Below are 22,441 nucleotides of genomic sequence, written 5' to 3'. Positions count from 1 at the left end.
TTACATTTTTTTTTTTTTTTTTTTGTATTTTATTTCACCTTTATTTAACCAGGTAGGCCAGTTGAGAACAAGTTCTCATTTACAACTGCGACCAGGCCAAGACAAAGCAAAGCAGTGCGACAAAAACAACAACACATATATAAACAAACGTCTGGTCAATAACACAAAATAAAAGAAAAATAGAAAGATCTATGTACAGTGTGTGCAAATGTAGAAGAGTAGGGAGGTAGGCAAGAAACAGGCCATTGAGGCAAAAATAATTACAATTTAGCATTAATACTGGAGTGATAGATATGCAGATGATGATGTGCAAGTAGAGATACTGGGGTGCAAAAAAGAGTAAAAGGGTAAGTAATAATATGGGTGTGCTATGTACAGATTGGCTGTGTATAGGTACAGTGATCGGTAAGCTGCTCTGACAGCTGATGCAGAAAGTTAGAGAGGGAGATATAAGACTCCAGCTTCAGAGATTTTTGCAATTCGTTCCAGTCATTGGCAGCAGAGAACTGGAAGGAAAGGCGGGCAAATTAAGTATTGGCTTTGGGGATGACCATTGCAATATAAAGTTGAAGTCGGAAGTTTACATACACCTTAGCCAAATACATTTAAACTCAGTTTTTCACAATTCCTGATATCTAATCCTAGTAAAAATTCCCCGTCTTAGGTCAGTTAGGATCACCACTTTATTTTAAGATTGTCAGAATAATAGTAGAGAGAATGATTTATTTCAGATTTTATTTATTTCATCACATTCTCAGTGGGTCAGAAGTTTACATACACTCAATTAGTATTTGGTAGCATTGCCTTTAAATTGTTTAACTTGGGTCAAACATTTTGGGTAGCCTTCCACAAGCTTTCCACAATAAATTGGCTGAATTTTGGCCAATTCCTCCTGACAGAGCTGGTGTAACTGAGTCAGGTTTGTAGGCCTCCTTGCTCGCACACGCTTTTTCAGTTCTGCCCACAAATTTTCTAAAGGATTGAGGTCAGGGCTTTGCGATGGCCACTCCAATACGTTGACTTTGTTATCCTTAAGACATTTTGCCACAACTTTGGAAGTATGCTTGCAAGCCTCCCCTTTTTTTCCTCCAAACATAACAATGGTCATTATGGCCAAACAGTTCTATTTTTGTTTCATCAGACCAGAGGACATTTCTCCAAAAAGTATGATCTTTGTCACCATGTGCAATTGCAAACCGTAGTCTGGCTTTTTTATGGAGGTTTTGGAGCGGAGGTTTTTTCCTTGCTGTGCGGCCTTTCAGGTTATGTCAATATAGGACTCATTTTACTGTGTATATAGATACTTTTGTACCTGTTTCCTCCAGCATCTTCACAAGGTCCTTTGCTGTTGTTCTGGGATTGATTTGCACTTTTCACACCAAAGTACGTTCATCTCTAGGAGACAGAACGTATCTCCTTTCTGAGCGGTATGACGGCTGCGTGGTCCCATGGCATTTATATTTGCGTACTATTGTTTGTACCGATGAACGTGGCACCTTCAGGCATTTGGAAATTGCTCCCAAGGATGAACCAGACTTGTGGAGGTCTACAATTTTATTTCTGAGGTCTTGTCTGATTTTGTTTGATTTTCCCATGATGTCAAGCAAAGAGGCACTGAGTTTGAAGGTAGGCCTTGAAATACATCCACAGGTACACCTCCAATTGACTCAAATGATGTCAATTAGCCTAATAGAAGCTTCTAAAGCCATGGCATCATTTCCAAGCTGTTTAAAGGCACAGTCAACTTAGTGTATGTAAACTTCTGACCCACTGGAATTGTGATACAGTGAACTATAAGTGAAATAATCTATAAACAATTGTTGGAAAAATTACTTGTGTCATGCACAAAGTAGATGTCCTAACCGACTTGTCCTAACCGATGTCCTAACCGATTCTAGATTTAATTTTGGATTGGAGATGCTTAATGTGAATCTGGAAGGAGAGTTTACAGTCTAACTAGACACCTAGGTATTTGTAGTTGTCCACATATTCCAGGTCAGAACCGTCCAGAGCAGTGATGCTAGTCGGGTGGGAGGGTGCGGGCAGCAATTGGTTGAAGAGCATGCATTTAGTTTTACTAGCATTTAAAAGCAGTTGGAGGCCATGGAAGGAGTGTTGTATGGCGTTGAAGCTCGTTTGGAGGTTTGTTAGCGCAGTGTCCAAAGAAGGGCCAGATGTATACAGAATGGTGTTACCAGGTCCTAGCCTATTTATTAATCCTGGTATTACATGTGGATTTGATGGTATTGGCACCTTGTAGTTAGTTACATGTAACAAGGACAGATTTTGGGTTGAGTTATTAACATGGTATTCACACGTGACTTTGAAATGTGTTATTACAAAACATTACTTACATAGTGGAACAAGTATATATGTAATGACATCAGTAATTAAACATGTGGAAAAACCTTCAGCAAGTGGATGTGTAATTACACATTCCTTGTTCCAATTGTGTAATAACTGATTGTGCTACAACCTTATTAACATGTAATTACACACAATAATCCATTTAACTACTATGCTTTTACTACAGTTATTACTGTGTAGCTATAGTACATAGTAATAGGGAAAACAATGTCAAGTGTTACCCAATCAACATTGACATGGAGTGATCTTTTGTTGTCATCTAACAGATAGTAAAGATAGTGTTGTCTGTGGCTCTATCTGAAATTAATATGGGGGGCCATTGCAAACTTACCACATCCAGCTGCAGCCAGTTCGTCACTGCCATCAGGACAGTCTCTCTCCCCGTCACAGAGCCAGTGTTTGGGGACACAGGCATAGGACCCAGGGCAGCTGAATAACCCTGGAGCACACGTCACCAAACCTGAGGGGGCAAATAGGGGGAAAGAGGGGAAAGGTCAAGCAAACTGCATAATGTACTAAGCTGAACTATAACCTAAAACAACGGTGAGTTAAAAAGTAGAATGGATATACTGTATTATAATATCCATTCCCTTCTTGCCACTTACATTCAAGCATAGGCCTAAATCGTATTTTGTTACGTTTTATGTGGCCTCAGAGACAATACAAAGCAATCAATGAAAATCCTCATTCTGTGAAAATTACATTTAAGTACATTTGCTCAATAATGCTTGTCTGGTTAAAATGTACTTTCTTTCTTTCGATTGCAATAGTGTAGGGAAAGGTTTAGGGCTATTTCATTAATATTGCCTTGACATTTCTATTACAATCCAATTATACCACTGTTCCCAGCAAACATTTTCTATTTATTGTTGTATGATTATTTCTGTTTATGGAGAAATTAATTATTGTAACATCTCATTTATGCTGTGAAATTGCTCTGCCTCTTGGCCATAATGATGAAAAATCAATTTTCCCTCACCACGTCGTCAAAGTATTTTTAATCTCTTTAATTTCATTTTTGTCCATAATTTCAATAGCCTAGTCTAAAACTCAAAGGTCTACAACTGGTCTCAAAACAATGTTCTACAATGTTGCAATCAGGTTGTCAGGCTGGTCTCAAACCGCATGTTTGAGATACATGTTGCCTTCACCCAAAGTATTGCCACATGACCGTGGGTACTTACCACAGATCTGCACACTCTCATCCAGTCCATCCTCACAGTCGTTCTCTCCATCACACAGCCACTGCTTGGCAATGCACTTGTTCTTAGAGCAGGCAAACTGGTTCCACAGGCAAGAGGAGTCTAGGGGAGAAACAGCACATTCCCAACACCATAAATCTAAACACTTAAGTGAAAGAAAAAAAAGACAAAAACAACACACTGTAGTAGAAGTCGCCTAGTTCTTTTCAATCAAAGCACACTTTTCTCATTTGCCCCTTAGCCTTTCTATTTTCAGAGAGGGTTATTGGCCTTGGAGCCAATTAGAAGACGTTGTGCTTTCTCTTCTTCAGTTTTTAGTATAAAACATCTGTAGGGGTTTTAAGGAGAGCCGACTGGTTACAAATGTGAAAAGAAAAAAAAACATTTACATTTACGTTTTTATTTTTTAAATCAAATGGCTGGAGGTTTGCATAATGCAAAAATGTGAAGAATAACAAATATTGCCAAAAGGGTCTATGATTTGAGAATGTACTCCCTACTGAAATAATGACATTTTAGTCATTTATCCAGAACAAAATCGTAACAAGTGTGTAACAAATTCGTAACATACAAATTGCACACAAATTCTTTGAAAAGACAAGTAGTTGAATATTGCGATGTATTTGGAAATACACTTGTAAAGTGTTGGCATGTATTTGAAAATACTAAAATACACAGAAAAATAAAATTATTTCAATACTCCATGCATTTGAACCTAGGTCCGTTCGGTCCTAGAGGTATATTAGATAATGTATTTTGAAATAAGTTGCTGATTTGCCACATTATTTGAAAATAAGTATATATGCATGTCATGAACCCAAGTCTGGTGTCTATTCATAGATCATATATGCTTTTCCTATCAAGGTCACACTGATTTACATGCTGTAAATCAAAAATAAGTCTTATACTGTTGAACAGGATAATCACAGATGGAGATACAGATAGGAACAAATATCTTCATATAGGGGCATTTAACTTCACAGAACCACCCTCCCTTGGGGGCCTAGATCCAGTGCCTCTGTCTCTCCCAGTCTCGCAAAGGTCCATTCAGTTTAGAAGAGATGCTAATATTTCATATCTTAGGCTTCCATGGTCTTTCACTGTACTGGGAAAGCTCATCAGACGTTTTACAATGATAAGTATTTCATCTAATCAGTTGTGAGATTTTGGATTACCAGTGAAAATGACATTTTCTTCAAACTGTTTTCCTTTACTGTAATTTATCAATATCATTGGCTTTTTATATGGTAATTAACTTAGCGAAATTGGAATATCTTCTATTTGTCCTGGGAATGCCAAATCTAAACATCTAACAGACTGAATGCCATTCAGACAGCAGCATCATTCTGCTCAGCTTTGAAAGGAGCTACGGTACATTTTTGATTCTCGATACCAAATAAATTCAAACAGTAATGAAGCACTTAACTAAATGAATGGGAACATGTTCTTCACTCCTTTGATGGTACACAGAATCATGTTAGATGAAATGGTATCCTATGAGTCACCCAGTTAACATGTAATTCATTAAATACGATTACCAAACGGTATTCTTCCCTTGATTTAGACAATTTACTGTAATTTATTTCACTTCAACAAACAAGCACGATCTTACTCTTCAAGACAGTTAACACATATGACAGTGTTATTTGTGTGGGCCATTGTATCAAAATGAATGAATTCCTCAGTAGTTCAGTGCATTTATTAATCTGAAGCCTAACTCTGACAAAGGTGAGTTGAGCATATGTATTAACACCTCAGTGGCACTCAAACGCTCTTGGAAGATCCTTTTTCTTCAATTTGATGACAGAAGCAATGACATGTTTGGTGTACATGAATAAGTAATTGGTTTGATAGCATATTTACCCAGACCATGACTCAGTTATGCTCTAGCTATCTAATTGGAAAGTCCTTTACTTTGTCATGGTAAGTTATGCATTCATTAAAGATGATCATAGAGGTGGGCTAGAAGTGTTCTTGTCTTCCCTGGTGAGAGTTGGTAAAAGGGTTCCATGTGAAAGGAACATTCCAAGTGATCCTTTCAGATATCAGTCACTTTTCAGTGAACACACGTTTCCATCTCTGATAACAACTCATAACGACTGATGGCTAATTAATTAATAGTTACGCACAAAGGTAGAATATGCTAATTCAAAGCCAGGAAAGAAAAACACACTGTGTCCTTTTTAAGTGGCTATATTTGAATATCGAGGCTGGAGATAAACTCTCTCTACAACACCCAGTAGGTTAGCAGACAGCTTGGAAATGCAATTAAACACACAATGAGGATGCACAATAGAATGTGTCGAAGAGACATGGCTCTGTGACGTACTGTACAATTAACTCTAATCATTACTGATTTGTCATGACTAACACTGGATTTGTGGCTTCCTGTGGTTGTCTAGAAGTCACTCAGACAAGCCCAATAATAAATGGTCTCTTTGTAGTGGAATGTAATGTCGCTACCCACATGGTCTTATAAACATAGCAAGCCCTTACTGAACTAAACTTCATCGGCCAAGTCAGCACAGTCTTTCTGTCCATATTAATACACTGGATTTGTGGCTTCAATAGCTGTCTTTAAGTCATTCAGACAAGCTGTCTTAGAAACTCTTTGTAATGTAATGGACCATCAACATAGCAAAGCCTTACCACACTGAAATTCATCTGCCCCATCCTCACAGTCCTTCTGTCCATCACACAGCCACACACTGGAGATACAGTTACCGCTTGGGCAGGCGAAATGGCCTTCTTCACATTTCTGCCCATGGGAAACTAGGGCAGACAACAATGGAAGGGAATAGTCATCTGGGTGTTAGAGGTGATTCAGTGGTGATTCAGTAATGATTCAGGTCATTATCTTTTCCCTAAGCTCTCTGCGAATCCCTAATTCTGTCTCGCCTAATCACTTCAGGAAATCATATTTATGTTTTATGATTTTCTCTAACTCTTCTCTAATTGAAGCTGACTTCCTCAATCTGTCTTCCCTAAGCAGAGAGCATGGAGAGAGGAGGAGAGATGAGGAGAGGACATGAGACGAGAGAGGTGATGAGAGGAGACGTGACGTGACGAGAGGAGAGAAGAGGAGAGACTCACCCTGGCAGTTGGTCTCATCTGCGTAATCTCCACAGTCGTTGGCTCCATCACAGATCCAGGAGGGGTGGATACACAGTGAGGTGGAGTTACAGCTAATGAAGACTCTCTCTTTTACCCCCAGTTTGTAGAAGTCAGAGCAGTCTGTGTGGTCTACACAAAAACATTAGCTAGCTAAACATTAGCTACTACAAATCCGCAAACAGTCGCTAACACTTTGGATGGATAAGGTATAAACAGGTAAAGTCAAGTTAACACTGTACATTAAGTTGCTCTTTTACCTGAGTAATAAGATTGTAAATATAGTCTGGATTATGCTGGATGACTGAACCCAAGTGATACATCAATGGTGATAGCAGGCTACCATGTTTGCAAACTAACACTTTTTTGGATCATCACACACCACACCTTGACAAGGCTTAACTTACTGCAGTTCTTTTCATCTGAGGCATCAGCACAGTCAATGACCTGGTTACACCAGGCTGAGCCGGTGATACAGCTCCCATCTTGGCAGGATGATTCAGACGACACGCATGTGACATCTGAGAGGATAGTGGGAAAGGGAAATTAACACTTCAAAAAGGCCCGATGCTAAATCATCAGGGAGGTAGAGAGCACTTAATAGTGTGAACCAGGTAGATGACTCAGTAGTGTTTATCATCAGGTTCAGGGAGAATATCTAGGATAGGGAGGATGTCAGGGTGTGTGTGTGTGTGTGTGTGTGTGTGTGTGTGTGTGTGTGTGTGTGTGTGTGTGTGTGTGTGTGTGTGTGTGTGTGTGTGTGTGTGTGCGCGCGAATGAGTTCAAAGCAACAAAAAAAAAAAAAAACGAGTCATCTAAAAACATGATAATTTCAGGATTTATTTATGATCATTTAGTTTATGGGAAAGCCATTTATGGTCTGTTATTATGAGCCTTACTAATTAACCACTGCACATTAGATACTAAGACATTATCTTTGATAGATCTAGTGAAGAGAAGGGGTTTTCTTGCTCAATTTACTTTGGTCTATTCATTTATATGCATATAATTACATGTTTTAACAGGGGTATTGTTGATTATTTACCATTAATAACTGAACCGACTGCATGCGTTGAGACACATTACTGCTAGATGTGCCCGGAAAGTCCTGGAAAGCTTCATCCATCTTTAGAGAACTGCTGCCTCACAGACTCTCTTAATTGTCTTGTTTCAGGTTTAAAGAACATTAAGTTCCTGCTAAATAGTGCTAGGTTTGTTTTCCTCAGGGCCAACTGCTGAATCACAGCCCCAGAAACAAAATGTAAAAAAATAGCAAACATAATAGCTAATTGGATTTTGAATACCACTTGATTTGAATAGCAATTATAAATATTGGAGATTAGGGGCCATCTTTGCATGATTACTTATCATTTTGTAGAAAATGATGACGAAAATGACAACACGAAGAGTGAGCCACTTTAATGATAATTTTCTGAACATGTTGTGCCTAACATCCTCCCCTTCTGTCTCTGCGGAGTGGTATGTATGTGGTATGTGGTATCCTTGGTATGTGATGTTGGGGCTCATTAAAGAGATGGGCTTAGCCCAGTGTGGAGCCTGCAGTGCTGCACACACACGCACGCACCCACCCACGTAAGCAGAGAGGGACCTGCCTTCTGAGGTATCAGGATTGACTGGGAGATTAAGCAGTCTATCCATACTCACTGTTACAGAAGGCCTCGTCTGAGTTATCCCCACAGTCATCGACCCCATCGCAAAAACGACCGTTGGCCACACAGCGCTGGTTGTAGCATGCCCTGAAGCCTCTCCTACAAATCCTGTTGTCTGGCGAAATGACAAAACAAAATATGTTCACTTTGAAAGGAAATGCTAATGGTAGTCCTTGGGCTACTGTCACTTTCTTCACATGACGTCCTCTAGACTACAACTGGCAGAGTCCCACACTGTATGTGCTCTAGCCAATTCTTCTACACTCTTAGAAAAAAAGAGGGTCTATCTAGAACCTATAATGGTTCTTCTGCTGTCCCCATAGGATAACCCTTTAAAGAACCCTTTTTGGTTCCAGGTAGAATCATTTTGTTTCCAGGTAGAATACATTTGGGTTCCATGTAGGAACCATTCCACAGCGGGTTCAAAATGCACCCAAAAGAGTTCTCCCTGGAACCAAAACATTTTTGCCTATGAGGACAGACAAAGAACCCTTTTGGAACCCTTTTTTTCTAGCTGTAATTGGCTAGCAAGCAAGCAAGGGATAAGAACGGTCAGCCAGTATAGCAATAGAACATTTAGAACGAATGACTGGGTCGCGTCCATAGATACAGAACAGATGACTGGGTCACGTCACCGGCAACCGAACCGATGGAACGAACGACCAGTCAACTTGGGTAGCAGCCCTCTATTTGTGTTGGGACTATATCTTGTGGAAGGATGAAATTGTATGAATAAATTAATCAAAAAACAAAAAAAAATCCAAGAGTGTATGGTTGTCATAACAACAACCATAAATCATAACGACAACCATAAATCTAATTTAATTTGTCAAATGCGCCGAATACAACAGCTGTAGACCTTACCGTGAAATGCTTGCTTTACAAGCCCTTAACCAACAATGCAGTTCAAGAAATAGAGTTAAGAAAACATTTACTAAATAAACTAAAGTAAAATATAGAATAAAAACACAATAAAATGACATAACAATAATGAGGCTAAATGCAGGGGGTACCGGTACGGAGTCAATGGTTGGTGGTACAGGTTAGTCGAGGTCATTTGTACATGTAGGTCAGGGTAGTTGCTATTCATAGATAATAAACAGCGAGTAGGGGGTGGGGGGGTCAATGTAAATAGTCCGGTTGGTCATTTGATTAACTGTTCAGCAGTCTTATAGCTTGGGGGTAGAAGCTGTTAAGGAACCTTTTGGACCGAGACTTGACGCTCCGGTAACACTTGTCGTGTGGTAGCAGAGAGAAGAGTCTATGACTTGGGTCATGGATTGTAGGAAGCTCTGCCCTAGTGATGCATTGGGCCATACATAGCTATGATCCCTCTGTAGCGCCTTGAGGGCGGATGCCGAGCAGTTGCCATACCAGGCAGTGATGCAACCGTTCAGGATGCCCTCGATGATGCAGCTGTATAACATTTTGAGGATATGGGGACCCATGCCAAATCTTTTCAGTCTCCTGAGGAGGAAAACCTGTTCACCGGACGTGCTACCTGTCCCAGACCTATTATTTGACCATGCTGGTCATTTATGAACATTTGAACATCTTGGCCATGTTCTGTTATAATCTCCACCCGGCACAGCCAGAAGAGGACTGGCCACCCCTCGTAGCCTGGTTCCTCTCTAGGTTTCTTCCTAGGTTTTGGCCTTTCTAGGGAGTTTTTCCTAGCCAATGTGCTTCAACACCTGCATTGCTTGCTGTTTGGGGTTTTAGGCTGGGTTTCTGTACAGCACTTGGAGATATCAGCTGATGTACGAAGGGCTATATAAATACATTTGATTTGATTTGAAAAGGTGTTGTCATGCCCTCTTCACAACTGTCTTGGTGTGTTTGGACCATGATAGCTCCTTAGTGATGTTAACACCGAGGAACTGGAAACTCTCGACCCACTCCACTACAGCCCCATCGATGTTAATGGGCCCTCCTTTTCCTGTAGTCCAAGATCATCTCCTTTGTCTTGCTCGCTTTGAGGGAGAGGTTGTTGTCCTGGCACCACACTGCCAGGTCTCTGACCTCCTCCCTATAGGCTGTCTCATCGGTGTCAGTGATCAGGCCATGTTGTAGCCAACCCTGCTATTGTTGTCATGCCATATGGATGGTTACAGCACATAGTATTTGACCAGGCTATCTTGTTAGCATGTAGTTAAGTGATAATGCACGAGAAGCCTGTGTTTGGAGGATATATTGGCACAGGTTTTGCTAGGCCTAAGACAAAGTCGAGGGCCTATGACAATATATAGTAAGATCAATTGCTTACCACAATATTGCATTTTCTCATCTGACTTGTCTTTGCAGTGAGCCACTCCATCACACGTGAACTGATAGTTGATGCACTCGCCGTTTCCGCATTCAAACTCTGTGTGGATGTTGCAGGAGGAATTCTCTGCTGTAAAAGTAGATAACTTGTTTAATTAGCTTAGTCAAGTCAAATGTTGATTTATTCTCTCACCATAATGGTTTTAGCTGTGGTCTCAAAGTTTTCAGAAGCTAAGCTTAGCTGTAAAAGTACCAATATGACCTTGATGTCAAAAGTACATACACTGTACACTGAGTATACAAAACATGACAGACTGACCAGGTGAATGCAGATGAAAGCTATGATCCCTTATTGATGCCACTTGTTAAATCCACATCAATCAGTGTAGATGAAGGGGAGGAGATAGGTTAAAGAAGGATTTCTAAGCTTGGAAACAATTGAGGCATGGATTGTGTATGTGTGCCATTCAGAGGGTGAATGGGGAAGACAACATATTTATGTGCTTTTGAACAGGGTATGGTAGTAGGTTCCAGGCCCACCGGTTTTTGTCAAGAACTGCAACTCTGCAATTTCCCATGTGTATCCAGAATGGTCCACCACCCAAAGGATATCCAGTCAACTTGACACAACTGTGGGAAGCATTGGAGTCAACATGGGCCAGCATCCCTGTGGAACACTTTCGACATCTTGTAGACTACATGCCCCGACAAATTGAGGCTGTTCTGAGGGCAAAGGTGTGGGGCGGTGCAACTCAATATTAGGAAGGTGTTCCCTTTGTTTGATATAGTCAGTGTATATTCTCCACCTAAAGTAAGTTGTTCAGTTGTTAAAGTAGTACAACTGCCTAAAACGGCCTGTCCTTGCCAGTGAATAAAAGTGTATAGACAATAACTAAAGAGGGAACATTTCTCTCAGAATTTTTTTGTTGTTGTCAATCTGAAAATCTAGAGCAATGAACTACATTATATTTGTTGTGAGAATTGCAAGGTTATTGAATGAGTGTTTAAAAAGGCAAAACGTCATGGCTTACATATGCATTTGTTGTCATCTAATAAGACACGTGCTCCCCGACAACTACAGTTGACTCTTCCATCTGGGGTCAACAGACACAGGTCACCACAGCCACCGTTATTGACTCTACATGGGGACAGCTCACCTGCAAAACACACAGCCAACCAGAGATATTATAGACATAACAAGAGACCAACAACAGATGCTATAGACATAACAGAAGACAAAAAGACAATGTGAGGTTGCAATTATTACAGTATATTGTAACGTCAAAGCCATTCCGAATGTTGAATATCAACTGTTTATAGGAACCTCTAATAATGCTGAGAGACCAATAAACTAAACGTCACCAGTTTATTAAGGGCTAAATCTCAAATAGCATAGAGTTTATTTCAACGCCAACGGTCACAACCCCCAGCTCCCACCAGCCCATCATAAAAGATGCATTAGCTCAGTCAGTGTGACAGGAACAAGCAGGTATGGTCTCATCCTCCCTGATAAAGAAAGAGCAAGGGATGCAGAGAGAAGGGAAACGATAAAGTGCCAGCATCACAAGCGCTCACCAGAGAGATACATGACAAATGAACCATAGCTTTCCTTCCCTTCCCTCAAACCCATTCACGCATCAGTGTCTGTGTAAGGGATGCGTGTGTGTGTGTGTGTGTGTGTGTGTGTGTGTGTGTGTGTGTGTGTGCGTGTGTGATGACTCAGCAAGCCCCTGGAAGTGCTCCTAGAGCCCCCAGGTTCAGGTTGGAGTCATCTGATTACAGAGGGACAAGAAAGACAGACAGACTAATGAAGATAAGGAGACATTGGAAGACTTGCGTCCTCTCTCCTCGCCTCCTTCTCAAAACCATTGGATGAGAAAGCCAGGGGTCCCTCCCCCAGAATGGTTTTTGAGAAGGAGGCAAGGAGAGAGGATGCGAGGAGTATGCGATTGAGATTCTACCATTTAATTCCCATTTCACAACCAGGAAGTGAAAACTATGGTGAGAACAACAGGGGTCAGTTGGTACATGTGAGAGTGTGACAGTAGCAATTGTGTAGGTACAATCCACGCAGGGATCCCATACATGTACAACAAATGTATGCATTAACTGTACTGTAAGTCACTTTGGATAAAAGTATCTGCTAAGTGGCATTTGAAATAAAGAGCAGTACTCTTTCCTTTAACGTTGCAAGGTGTTACTCATCCCTTTGGCAAGACGGAGAGGTCAGAGGGTGATGTCTGCGATCATTTGTGATGATGAAAAAAATGAGAAGGAAAAGTCCCTCTCAGCATCCTCACAAAGGGAGTCAAGCCATTGGGACGCCCTTAAGTCATTTTCCCAATGTCCTAGTTCTTACATATGCAACACTTCAGAGCCCTCTTCTTCATCTCAAGGATACGTTTTTATTCATTAAGTTGCCAGGTTTAGTTTCTTCCCAGCTAAATAAGACCATCTTAATTTATAAGGAGCCTTGGTAGATAAATATACTGCTGTGACTTGTTTAAGTGGAGAACTATAGCAAAGAGAAGACCCCCAAACTAAATTAAACAAACAAATGCAAGCAAATCTATCTAGTCCACATATCTATCAATGACAGCTAAAAACCACCAACAAACATTGTTCACACTAATAGATATATTGTTATCTCCCACATGTCCTATTATTCAGCAATTACAGTGCCTTCGGAAAGTATTCAGACCCGATGACTTTTTCCACATTTTATTACAGCCTTATTCTAAAATGGATTAAATAAATCTACACACAATACCCTATAATGGCAAAGCGAAAAACAGCTTTTTAGAAATTTTAGCTAATGTATATAAAAAAGAAAAAAAGTATTTACATAAGCCCCTTTGCTATGAGACTCGAAATTTAGCTCCGGTTCATCCTGTTTCCATTGATCATCCTTGAGATGTTTCTACAAATTGATTGGAGTTCACCTGTGGAAAGTTCAATTGATTGGACATGATTTGGAAAGGCACACACCTGTCTATATAAGGTCAGTTGACAGTGCATGTCAAAGCAAAAACCAAGCCATGAGGTCAAAGGAATTGTCCAGAGAGGACCGAGACAGTATTGTGTCAAGGCACAGATCTTGGGAAGGTTACAAAAACATTTCAGGAGCATTGAAGGTCCCCAAGAACACAGTTGCCTCCATCATTCTTAAATGGAAGAAGTTTGGACCCACCAAGACTCTTCCTAGAGCTGGTCGCTCAGCCAAACTGAGCAATCAGGGGAGAAGGGCCTTGGTCAGGTAGGTGACCAAGAACCTGATGGTCACTCTGACAGAACTCCATAGTTCCTCTGTAGAGATGGGAGAACTTTTCAGAAGGACAACCATCTCTGTAGCACTATACCAATCAGGCCTTTATGGTAGAGTGGCCAGACAGAAGCCACTCCTCAGTAAAAGTCACATGACAGCCCTCTTGGAGTTTGCCAAAATGCACCTAAAGACACTCAGACCATGAGAAACAAGATTCTCTGGTCTGACAAAACCAAGATTGAACTCTGGAGGAGCGTCTGGAGGAAACCTGGCACCAGTGGCGGTCAGTGCCGTTTCAGATGAGGGAGGGCGATTATTTTTCAAGAAGATGGCCTTATTTATTTTACAACATATTGGATGACTGTCATTCACATTCCATTCACCCAGATAAATGTAACAGCGATAGGTTTAGGTTGCTACGTAATACTCAGATTTTCCATATACCCATCATGAGGTTGCTACAACCTAGCCTATGAATGAAAGTTTACAATGTAGGTGCACACAGGTCGAGAGACAAATTTGATGTGACAGACAGTGACATATGGACAGACAGAGACATTCAATACCGCCTTGCACACTCTTGCCTGCATTTAGCTGATAGTGGGTTTAATCATTAGTTGCAAACAAGATATATCGTACAAATTGAGATATGTCTATCCCCGTTTTCTTCCATTTGCTTCCGTTTAAGAAATGTTTTTTAACAAAATCAATAGAATGAATAGACCTGTAAACACAGTTCACAGTTTCATAGCAGCCACGTTGTATTCCTTCTCGCATCTCCATTATACGCTCCCCTCCTTTCACCTCTTCCCTTGTTTGTGGACTTCAATGCACAACACATCAGCTGTATGTGACTAGGTGAAAAAACCTTTCCAAACCAAACCGCTACACACAGCCTACATCGTTGTCACCATATTAGCTAAAGTAACATCATAGTCAGCATAGCTAATAGTATTAACGGGTTAGTAAACACGCTACTATCATGCAGTAACGTTACAGTGTAAGCAGTTACTCCGGCGGGTCCCGGTGGCAATAAATTAGTAAAACCAAAAGCTTACCTTGACATGGAAGAGTTCCAGTGTTAGATAGCCATAGCCAGCTAGCTAACATAGCATCCCTCTGTTTGAGCAGGGTGTTTCAGTAGGCTAAACTAGCTAGCTGCATTTGCTAGCTAAGTAAGTGAAATGGAGAAAAGAATTATGACAAAATCTCTCTCTTTCTCTCTTGCTTCTCAGGAAGAAATTAATTTGCTCAAAACGGTTCAACTTTTTTCATTCTCTCTCTTTGAGTCAACTACTCACCATGTTTTGCACTGCAGTGCTAGCTAGCTGTAGCTTATTCTTTCAGTACTAGTCGCTAAGTGTACGGTGCTTCCTCCAACACATTGGTACGGCTGGCTTCCGGGTTAAGCGGGTGTTGTGTTAAAAAGCAGTGTGGCTTGGCTGGGTTGTGTTTCGGAGGATGCACGGCTCTCGACCTTCGCCTCTCCTGAGTCTGTACGGCAGTTTCAGAGATGGGACAGGACTGTAACTATCAATTGGATACGAACGGAATCTAGCTGTCCTCTGGCTACACCATGATGCTACCCTACTGTGCTGTTGAGGATACTGTAGACCTTCTTTGCAAAATAGTGTGTTTTAATAAATTATTTGGCGACGTGATTATATTTAGTATAGTTTTATCTAAATGTTTTAAAATAAAAAAAAATGTGAAACTTACTGAGGAAGGTCCTCCTCTGAGGAGGAGCCTCCACTTCCTCACACCATCACTACGTTGAGGTGGTGGCAGCATCATGCTGTGGGGATGTTTTTCAGTGGCAGGGACTGGGAGACGAGTCAGGATCGAGGCAAAGATGAACAGAGAAAAGTCAAGAGAGAACCTTGATGAAAACCTGCTCCAGAGCACTCAGGACCTCAGACTGGAGCAAAGGTTCACCTTCCAACAGGACAACAACCCTAAGCACACAGCCAAGACAAAACAGGATTGGCTTCGGGACAAGTTTCTGAAGGTTCTTGAACCCAATCTAACATATCTGGAGAGACCTGAAAATAGCTGTGCAGCAACACTCCCCATCCAACTGACAGAGATTGCGAGGATATGCAGAGAAGAATGGGAGAAACTCCCCAAATACAGGTATGCCAAGCTTGTAGCGTCATATCCATGAAGCCTCGATGCCAAAGGTGCTTCAACCAAGGACTGACTAAAGGGTCTGAATACTAATCTAAATGTGCTATTTCAGTTTTATATTTTTTTTTATAAATTACCAAAAATTTCTAAAAACCTGTTTTTTCTTTGCCATTAAGGGATATTGTGTGTAGATTGGTGAGAAAAAACAAACAATTCAATCAATTTTAAAATAGGCTGTAACGTAACAAAATGCGAAAAAAGTCAAGGGTTCTGAACACTTTCCAAAGGCACTGTATATACGTGTATGCACAGCACAGGCTTCCACACACTCACACATACAAATAAAACATTCACAAACAGTCTCTTTCTCTTTGAGATAAGTAATTCCAGGGAGAATACTCACAGCTGTTGGTGTCGTTTGCTACAGCAATGATTCCCATGGGCTGGTGGGGGATGTCTGATCGCAGTACCTTTGTTTCTCCACCTGTGTACTTGTTGGATCTCAGCACGGCCCTGCGAGCCCAGTCTGACCAAAAGATAAACTCCCCATAAATAGCCAGGCCAAAGAACGTTCCTGGTCCTGACTTCACAATGACCTGTAAGTTACAAAGCAGTACATCAGTTAAAGCATTCAGAACTTGGCAGCCATCAAATGCTATGTTATATGTCTACAGTGCCAATATAAAGCCATAGCTAAACCCTCTACCTCCTTGTAGTCTACTTAAACACATTATATGATTTTCAAAGACTTAATATCTGTTACTTCTAAACATCAAATGCTTTTGTTTGATTTTGTTTGAAAAACAGATTGCACTAGGAAATTAATCACTGCATCATCAACCCCTGTACAGAAAAGCACACACACACCCCTCCCCGAGGTTAGTGCTTAACCCAGATGTTGGCATAGTAAATGACAGTCTCGTGGAGAGGGAGGCAGGCATACATCAGACAGACGGCTCCCTTCGGGAGTCTCACTCTGCTTTCCTACAGCTCTGTAGTCTCAGCCATTAGTGGGACATGCTTGTAACCATCACATTAGCCCTGCTACCATACACGGATTAATAGGACAGGTGTTGATTAAAGGAGCCCAACGTGTTACAGGGAAAACAACTGGCCATCAGGAGAGTGAGAGAGAAACGAGGCCGCCAGAAGGATTTTGACAGAACTTATTGACAATAAATTAAATTAGAGTTTTGTAGTTTTGTACACAAGGTCTAAATACTACTGTGTTCCAAATCTCTTAGAATCGAATTAAAGTACAGTACCAGTCAAAAGTTGAAACACCTACTCATTCAAGGGTTTTTCTTTATTTTTACTATTTTCTACATTGTAGAATAATAGTGAGGATGTCAAAACTATGAAATAACAGGTGGTGCAGTGGTCTAGGGCACTGCATCGCAGTGCTAGCTGTGCCACCAGAGACTCTGGGTTCCCGCCCAGGCTCTGTTGCAGCCGGCCGCACCGCACAATTGGCCTAGCGTGGTCCGAGTTAGGGAGGGTTTGGCTGGTAGGGATATTCTTGTCTCATCGCGCACTAGCGACACCTGTGGCGGGCCGGGCGCAGTGCGCGCTAACCAGGTCGCCTGGTGCACGGGGTGTTTCCTCCGACACATTGGTGCGGCTGGCTTCCGGGTTGGAGGCGCGCTGTGTTAAGAAGCAGTGCGGCTTGGTTGGGTTGTGTTTCTGAGGACGCATGGCTTTCAACCATGTAGCGATGAGACAAGATAGTAACTACTAACAATTGGATACCACGAAATTGGGGAGAAAAGGGGGTAAAAATTCACACAAAAAAACAACAACCAAAAAAAACCTATGAAATAACACATATGTTGTAACCAAAAAGGGGTTAAACAAATATTTTACATTTCAGATTCTTGCATTCTCTCAACCAGCTTCAGTAGTCATCTGGAATGCATTTCAATGAACATGTGTGCTTTGTTAAAAGTACATTTGTGGAATTTCTTTCCTTCTTAATACGTTTGAGACAATCAGTTGTGTTGTGACAAGGTAGGGGTGGCATACAGAAGATAGCCTTATTTGGTAAAAGACCAAGTCCATATTATGGCAAGATCACCTCAAATAAGCAAAGAGAAATTACAGTCCATCATTACTTTAAGACATAAAGATCAGTCAATACGGAACATTTTTATCAAGTGTTATTGCAAAAACCATCAAGCGCTATGATGAAACTGGCTCTCATGAAGACCGACACAGGAAAGGAATTACCTCTGGTGCAGAGCGCAGAGCATAAGTTCATTAGAGTTAATTTCACCTCAGATTGCAGCCCAAATAAATGCTTCACAGAGTTCAAGTAACAGACACATCTCAAAATAAACTGTTCAAAGGAAACAACGTGAGTCAGGCCTTCATGGTCGAATTGCAGCAAAGAAACCACTACTAAAGGACACGAATTAGAAGAAGAGACTTGCGCCGAAAAACACGAGAAGCACGGTGTCACGCCCTGACCTTAGAGAGCCTTTTTATTTCTCTATTTGGATAGGTCAGGGTGTGATTAGGCTGGGCATTCTAGTTTTTTGTTTTCTATGTTGGCCTGGCATGGCTCCCAATCAGAGGCAGCTGTCCCACCTGTTAGGCAGCCTTTTCCCACCTGTTGTTTGTGGGATCTTGTTTTTGTGTAGCTGCCTGTGAGCCGCACAGAACGTCACGTTTAGTTTTTCTTCTGTTTTGTTTGGTGAGTTTCTTATTTATTTAACATGTGGAATTCTACGCACATTGTGCCTTGGTCCAATCATTCAAACGATTGTGACACATGGACATTAGACTGTGGAAATCTGTCCTATGGTCTGATGAGACAAATCTGAGATTTTTGGGTCCAACCGCTGTGTCTTTGTGAGACACAGAGTAGGTGAACGAATGATATCTGCATGTGTGCTTCCCACCATGATGCATGGTGGAGGAGTTGTGGTGGTGTGGGGGGTGCATTGCTGGTAACACGGTCTGTGATTTATTTAGAATTCAAGGCACACTTAAGCAGTATGACAACCACAGCATTCTGCAGTGAAACACCATCCCATCTGGTTTGCCCTTAGTGGGACTATCATTTGTTTTTCAAAAGGACGATGACCGAGCACACCGCCAGGCTGTGTAAGGGCTATTTGATTAAGGAGAGTAATGGAGTGCTGCATCAGATGATCTGGCCTCCACAATCACCCGACCTCAACCCAATTGAGATGGTTTGGGATGAGTTGAATCACAGAGTGAAGGAAAAGCAGCAAAACACGTGCTCAGCATATGTAGGAACTCCTTCAAAACTGCTGGAAAATCTGGAATCTGTTTGAGGGAATGCCAAGAGTGTGCAAAGCTGTCATCAAGGCAAAGGGTGGCTACTTTAAAATCAAATACTTTGATTTGTTTAACACTTTTTTTGGTTACTACATGATTCCATATGTGTTATTTCATAGTTTTGATGTCTTCACATTATTATACAATGTAGAAAATAGTAAAAAACCCTTGAATGACTAGTTGTGTCCAAACTTTTGACGGGTACTGTATATGTATGTTCTGAGTATATTGAACATAACAGCATAAGTACTATATTACTGGCAAAACTCATATCTAAGCTCTCAATAATGTTTATAAGTATGTCAATTTATATGAAACGTCACACAATTTAGTAATGTCTGATTAAATTCATGTTTGGGGGGGCAGGTAGCCTAGTGGTTAGAGCGTTGGGCCAGTAACCGAAAGGTTGCTGGATTGAATCCCCAGGCTGACAAGGTAAACATCTGTCATTCTGCCCATGAACAAGGCAGTTAGCCCACTGTTATCCAGTAGGCCGTCATTGCAAATAAGAATTTCTTCTTAACTGACTTGCCTAGTTAAAAAAAGGTTACATTTTAAATTGAAACATCACATTCTTCAAAAGCAATTCAATTCAGAAAATTGTCATTATTTGGGGATTTGGGATGGTCATAAATCTTGAAAATCATATTCAGTGATCGTATAGCCACATGCTTACCACCCTTGACTACCAGTTCTTAATTAGTATTCAGTCTCTTCACACCTAAAAGGTTGTCTTTTCACTGCCTGAATGTGTTAACATCTTATCCCCATCACATACTCAAGCGGGCTCTCTAGGCTTTCGTCAGCATGGGTAATGACACAACAGCTCCACTTAAAATGCCACAGTGGAGTGTGGAGGGCAAGTGGGCCTTTAGAGCTCGCTGCTGTACTCTGTGTTCATCTCATGTCTGTCAGAGCAGAAGGGGGGAAAGGGGTGTCACACAGTCACAGTGTTAGGCTGTCAGGCTGTAATGACACTCCCAGATCACTGGGCTGGAGGAGCCATACAGTACAACTCTGCACCACCCTGCCCCCATACAGCCCTGCATCGCCTCCACACCATCACACATAATGGCAGGAAGCACTCCCTCTCCCTCCCTCCCACCACTGCTCTGTTGATAATCCGTTAGCTCTGCTTAATTTTCACATTCTAATTGGGACAGTGACGGGCACTCCCCCACAGGGCTCTTCTGTGTGAGCTTTCATTAGCAGGAGAAAGACTGCAGGCGGGGAACGCGGGAACCCAAAGGATGTGACTTTTGTGATGCACAACCCTGCTTTTGCAAACATATGGGTAACAAATTGAGATGGGTCAAGGTCCTCAGTCACATAGATCGTGTCAAGCACAAATTTAAACCGTCGGCAAAGAGGAGAGCCAAATTATAATGTAATCCCTTACATGCTGGGGATACATATCCTGGATGTTCACCACTATGAATATATATTATGCATGGCACCTCTCACGGATAAATTTAGACCGACCCTCTTTCTGAGCTCCTTTACTTTTGAAGGGAAATGACTTCTATAATTAAGTAAACGATTCACTCTGTCGTTTGAGATATAATATATGAAAAGAATGCTGAGAGGTATTACAGAAGCTGTCCATTTGTATTATGGCTAAAATGCCATCAGGCTCAACAGGAATGGGAGATAATGTAACGGGTATAAAATTAGTCCCATCTCAGTTTAAGGGGACATAATACTTTGACATTTCAGCAGAGAATCATTGCCTTTGTGTCTACCATGTTTCAAATATAATTTCTCTCCTCCATAGAAAGCTACGGCCCATGACAACGTCCGAACACATGTTGGTTCAACAAGAAGTAATTGCCTTTTTGAACTGCCTATACTTTTGGTCCTTAGTGAGATTCAATCAATACGTCTAAATTCTGTGGTCTTTTCTACAGACCAAGTTAAACAAGCTGCAGCATGCCATGCATGATAAGAGGGGACATTCATTAGAATGTGTTAATAAAATGCCACGATGTCATTCATTGTATGACTTAAGTTCAGCACTTACGGCTGCTTTCCAGGACACAGATTAAACCTAGTCCTGGACTAAAAAGCATGCTTAATCTCCATTAAAAGTGCATCGTAATCCAGCCCATGGTGTAACATAGTGTAACTGTGATAGCATTAAGAGCGGCATACATATGGAATCCTCATGTTGGTCATACTCACATATCTGTGTGAGCCGTCGTAATCACACCTCTCTATCGTCCCCAGACTTCCATCAGAGAAGTAGATCTTCTCAGCTTTGTGGTCGATGGTGAGTCCGTTAGGAGTGAGAATGTCTGTGCTGACGATCACCTTCATGTTGTTTCCAGCCAGGGTGGACCTCATAATACTGGGACGCTGCTCGTTCCAGTTAGTCCAGAACATCAGGCTGAAATAAACATTCAAAAACCTACTATTAACTAGATGGAAATTTGAGAAACCACCTCAAAGAAGTCAGTTGACTGGGAACAGGAAAGATGGATAGTAAAAGTATGTTGTTTTTTTCTATTACTAGTCTTTTATCTCAAGTCTAAAAGCAATTTCCACCTTCACTGCAAACAGATGTAACCCAGATCCGATATCTCTTTATGCACATTTTCCCTCAGACATATTTACACCCCCTCAGTGAGGAGGACAAAACAAATGTTCTCGGAAATTGAATCAGGGGAGTGTATGATGGCTTAAATAGGACTGCAATTGTAACTTGTCAAGCTCCTTGCCTTTCTTTGTAGGGTAAAATAAACACTAATCACTGTAAGAATTATTCATAGGCAGCCGTTCTATATTGCCTGTTGCTCTATCTGGTTGTCTCACTCCTGTTATCTAGTGATCCCATAACTCACGATGGCCTGCATGACCTGTCATCTGCTCCTTATTTTGTGTCGGCTGTGTTAGCATCGCCTTGCAGGAGCTATTGCAGCTCCCATCTCAGATAAGGCGCTGCCTCAGTTTCAGTTTTGCTACTCAATGAATGCTAGACAGAATGTGTATTTACATTTCTTTGAGCTGACTACTAAGAATATTACAAATTACAATCGTGTGGGAGCGTAAATAAATGGAAGATCTATCTGAAGTAGGTTTTGCTAAATAAAAGGAATCTGTGAATTGTATTGCAGTGTACAACAGTTATAGAT

General features: G+C 41.2%; 1 protein-coding gene across 1 annotated transcript in view; it reads right to left on the bottom strand.

Moving 5' to 3' along the window:
* LOC110504354 (low-density lipoprotein receptor-related protein 1B) overlaps nt 1-22,441 on the bottom strand; it is a 430,734-nt gene that overhangs the window by 75,608 nt on the left and 332,685 nt on the right. Inside the window, exons 44-53 of the mRNA XM_036965026.1 lie at nt 21,492-21,696; nt 16,411-16,603; nt 11,647-11,772; nt 10,617-10,745; nt 8,346-8,465; nt 7,088-7,201; nt 6,663-6,812; nt 6,219-6,341; nt 3,552-3,671; nt 2,699-2,827 (exon numbers count right to left, since the gene is read on the bottom strand). Coding sequence (XP_036820921.1) covers nt 2,699-2,827; nt 3,552-3,671; nt 6,219-6,341; nt 6,663-6,812; nt 7,088-7,201; nt 8,346-8,465; nt 10,617-10,745; nt 11,647-11,772; nt 16,411-16,603; nt 21,492-21,696 — 1,409 coding nt within the window. The remainder of the gene's footprint in view (nt 1-2,698; nt 2,828-3,551; nt 3,672-6,218; nt 6,342-6,662; nt 6,813-7,087; nt 7,202-8,345; nt 8,466-10,616; nt 10,746-11,646; nt 11,773-16,410; nt 16,604-21,491; nt 21,697-22,441) is intronic.

Source organism: Oncorhynchus mykiss, chromosome 3 (assembly GCF_013265735.2).
Source record: "Oncorhynchus mykiss isolate Arlee chromosome 3, USDA_OmykA_1.1, whole genome shotgun sequence".
NCBI classification, from domain to species: domain Eukaryota; kingdom Metazoa; phylum Chordata; class Actinopteri; order Salmoniformes; family Salmonidae; genus Oncorhynchus; species Oncorhynchus mykiss.
This window is presented reverse-complemented; position numbering and strand designations above follow the sequence as displayed.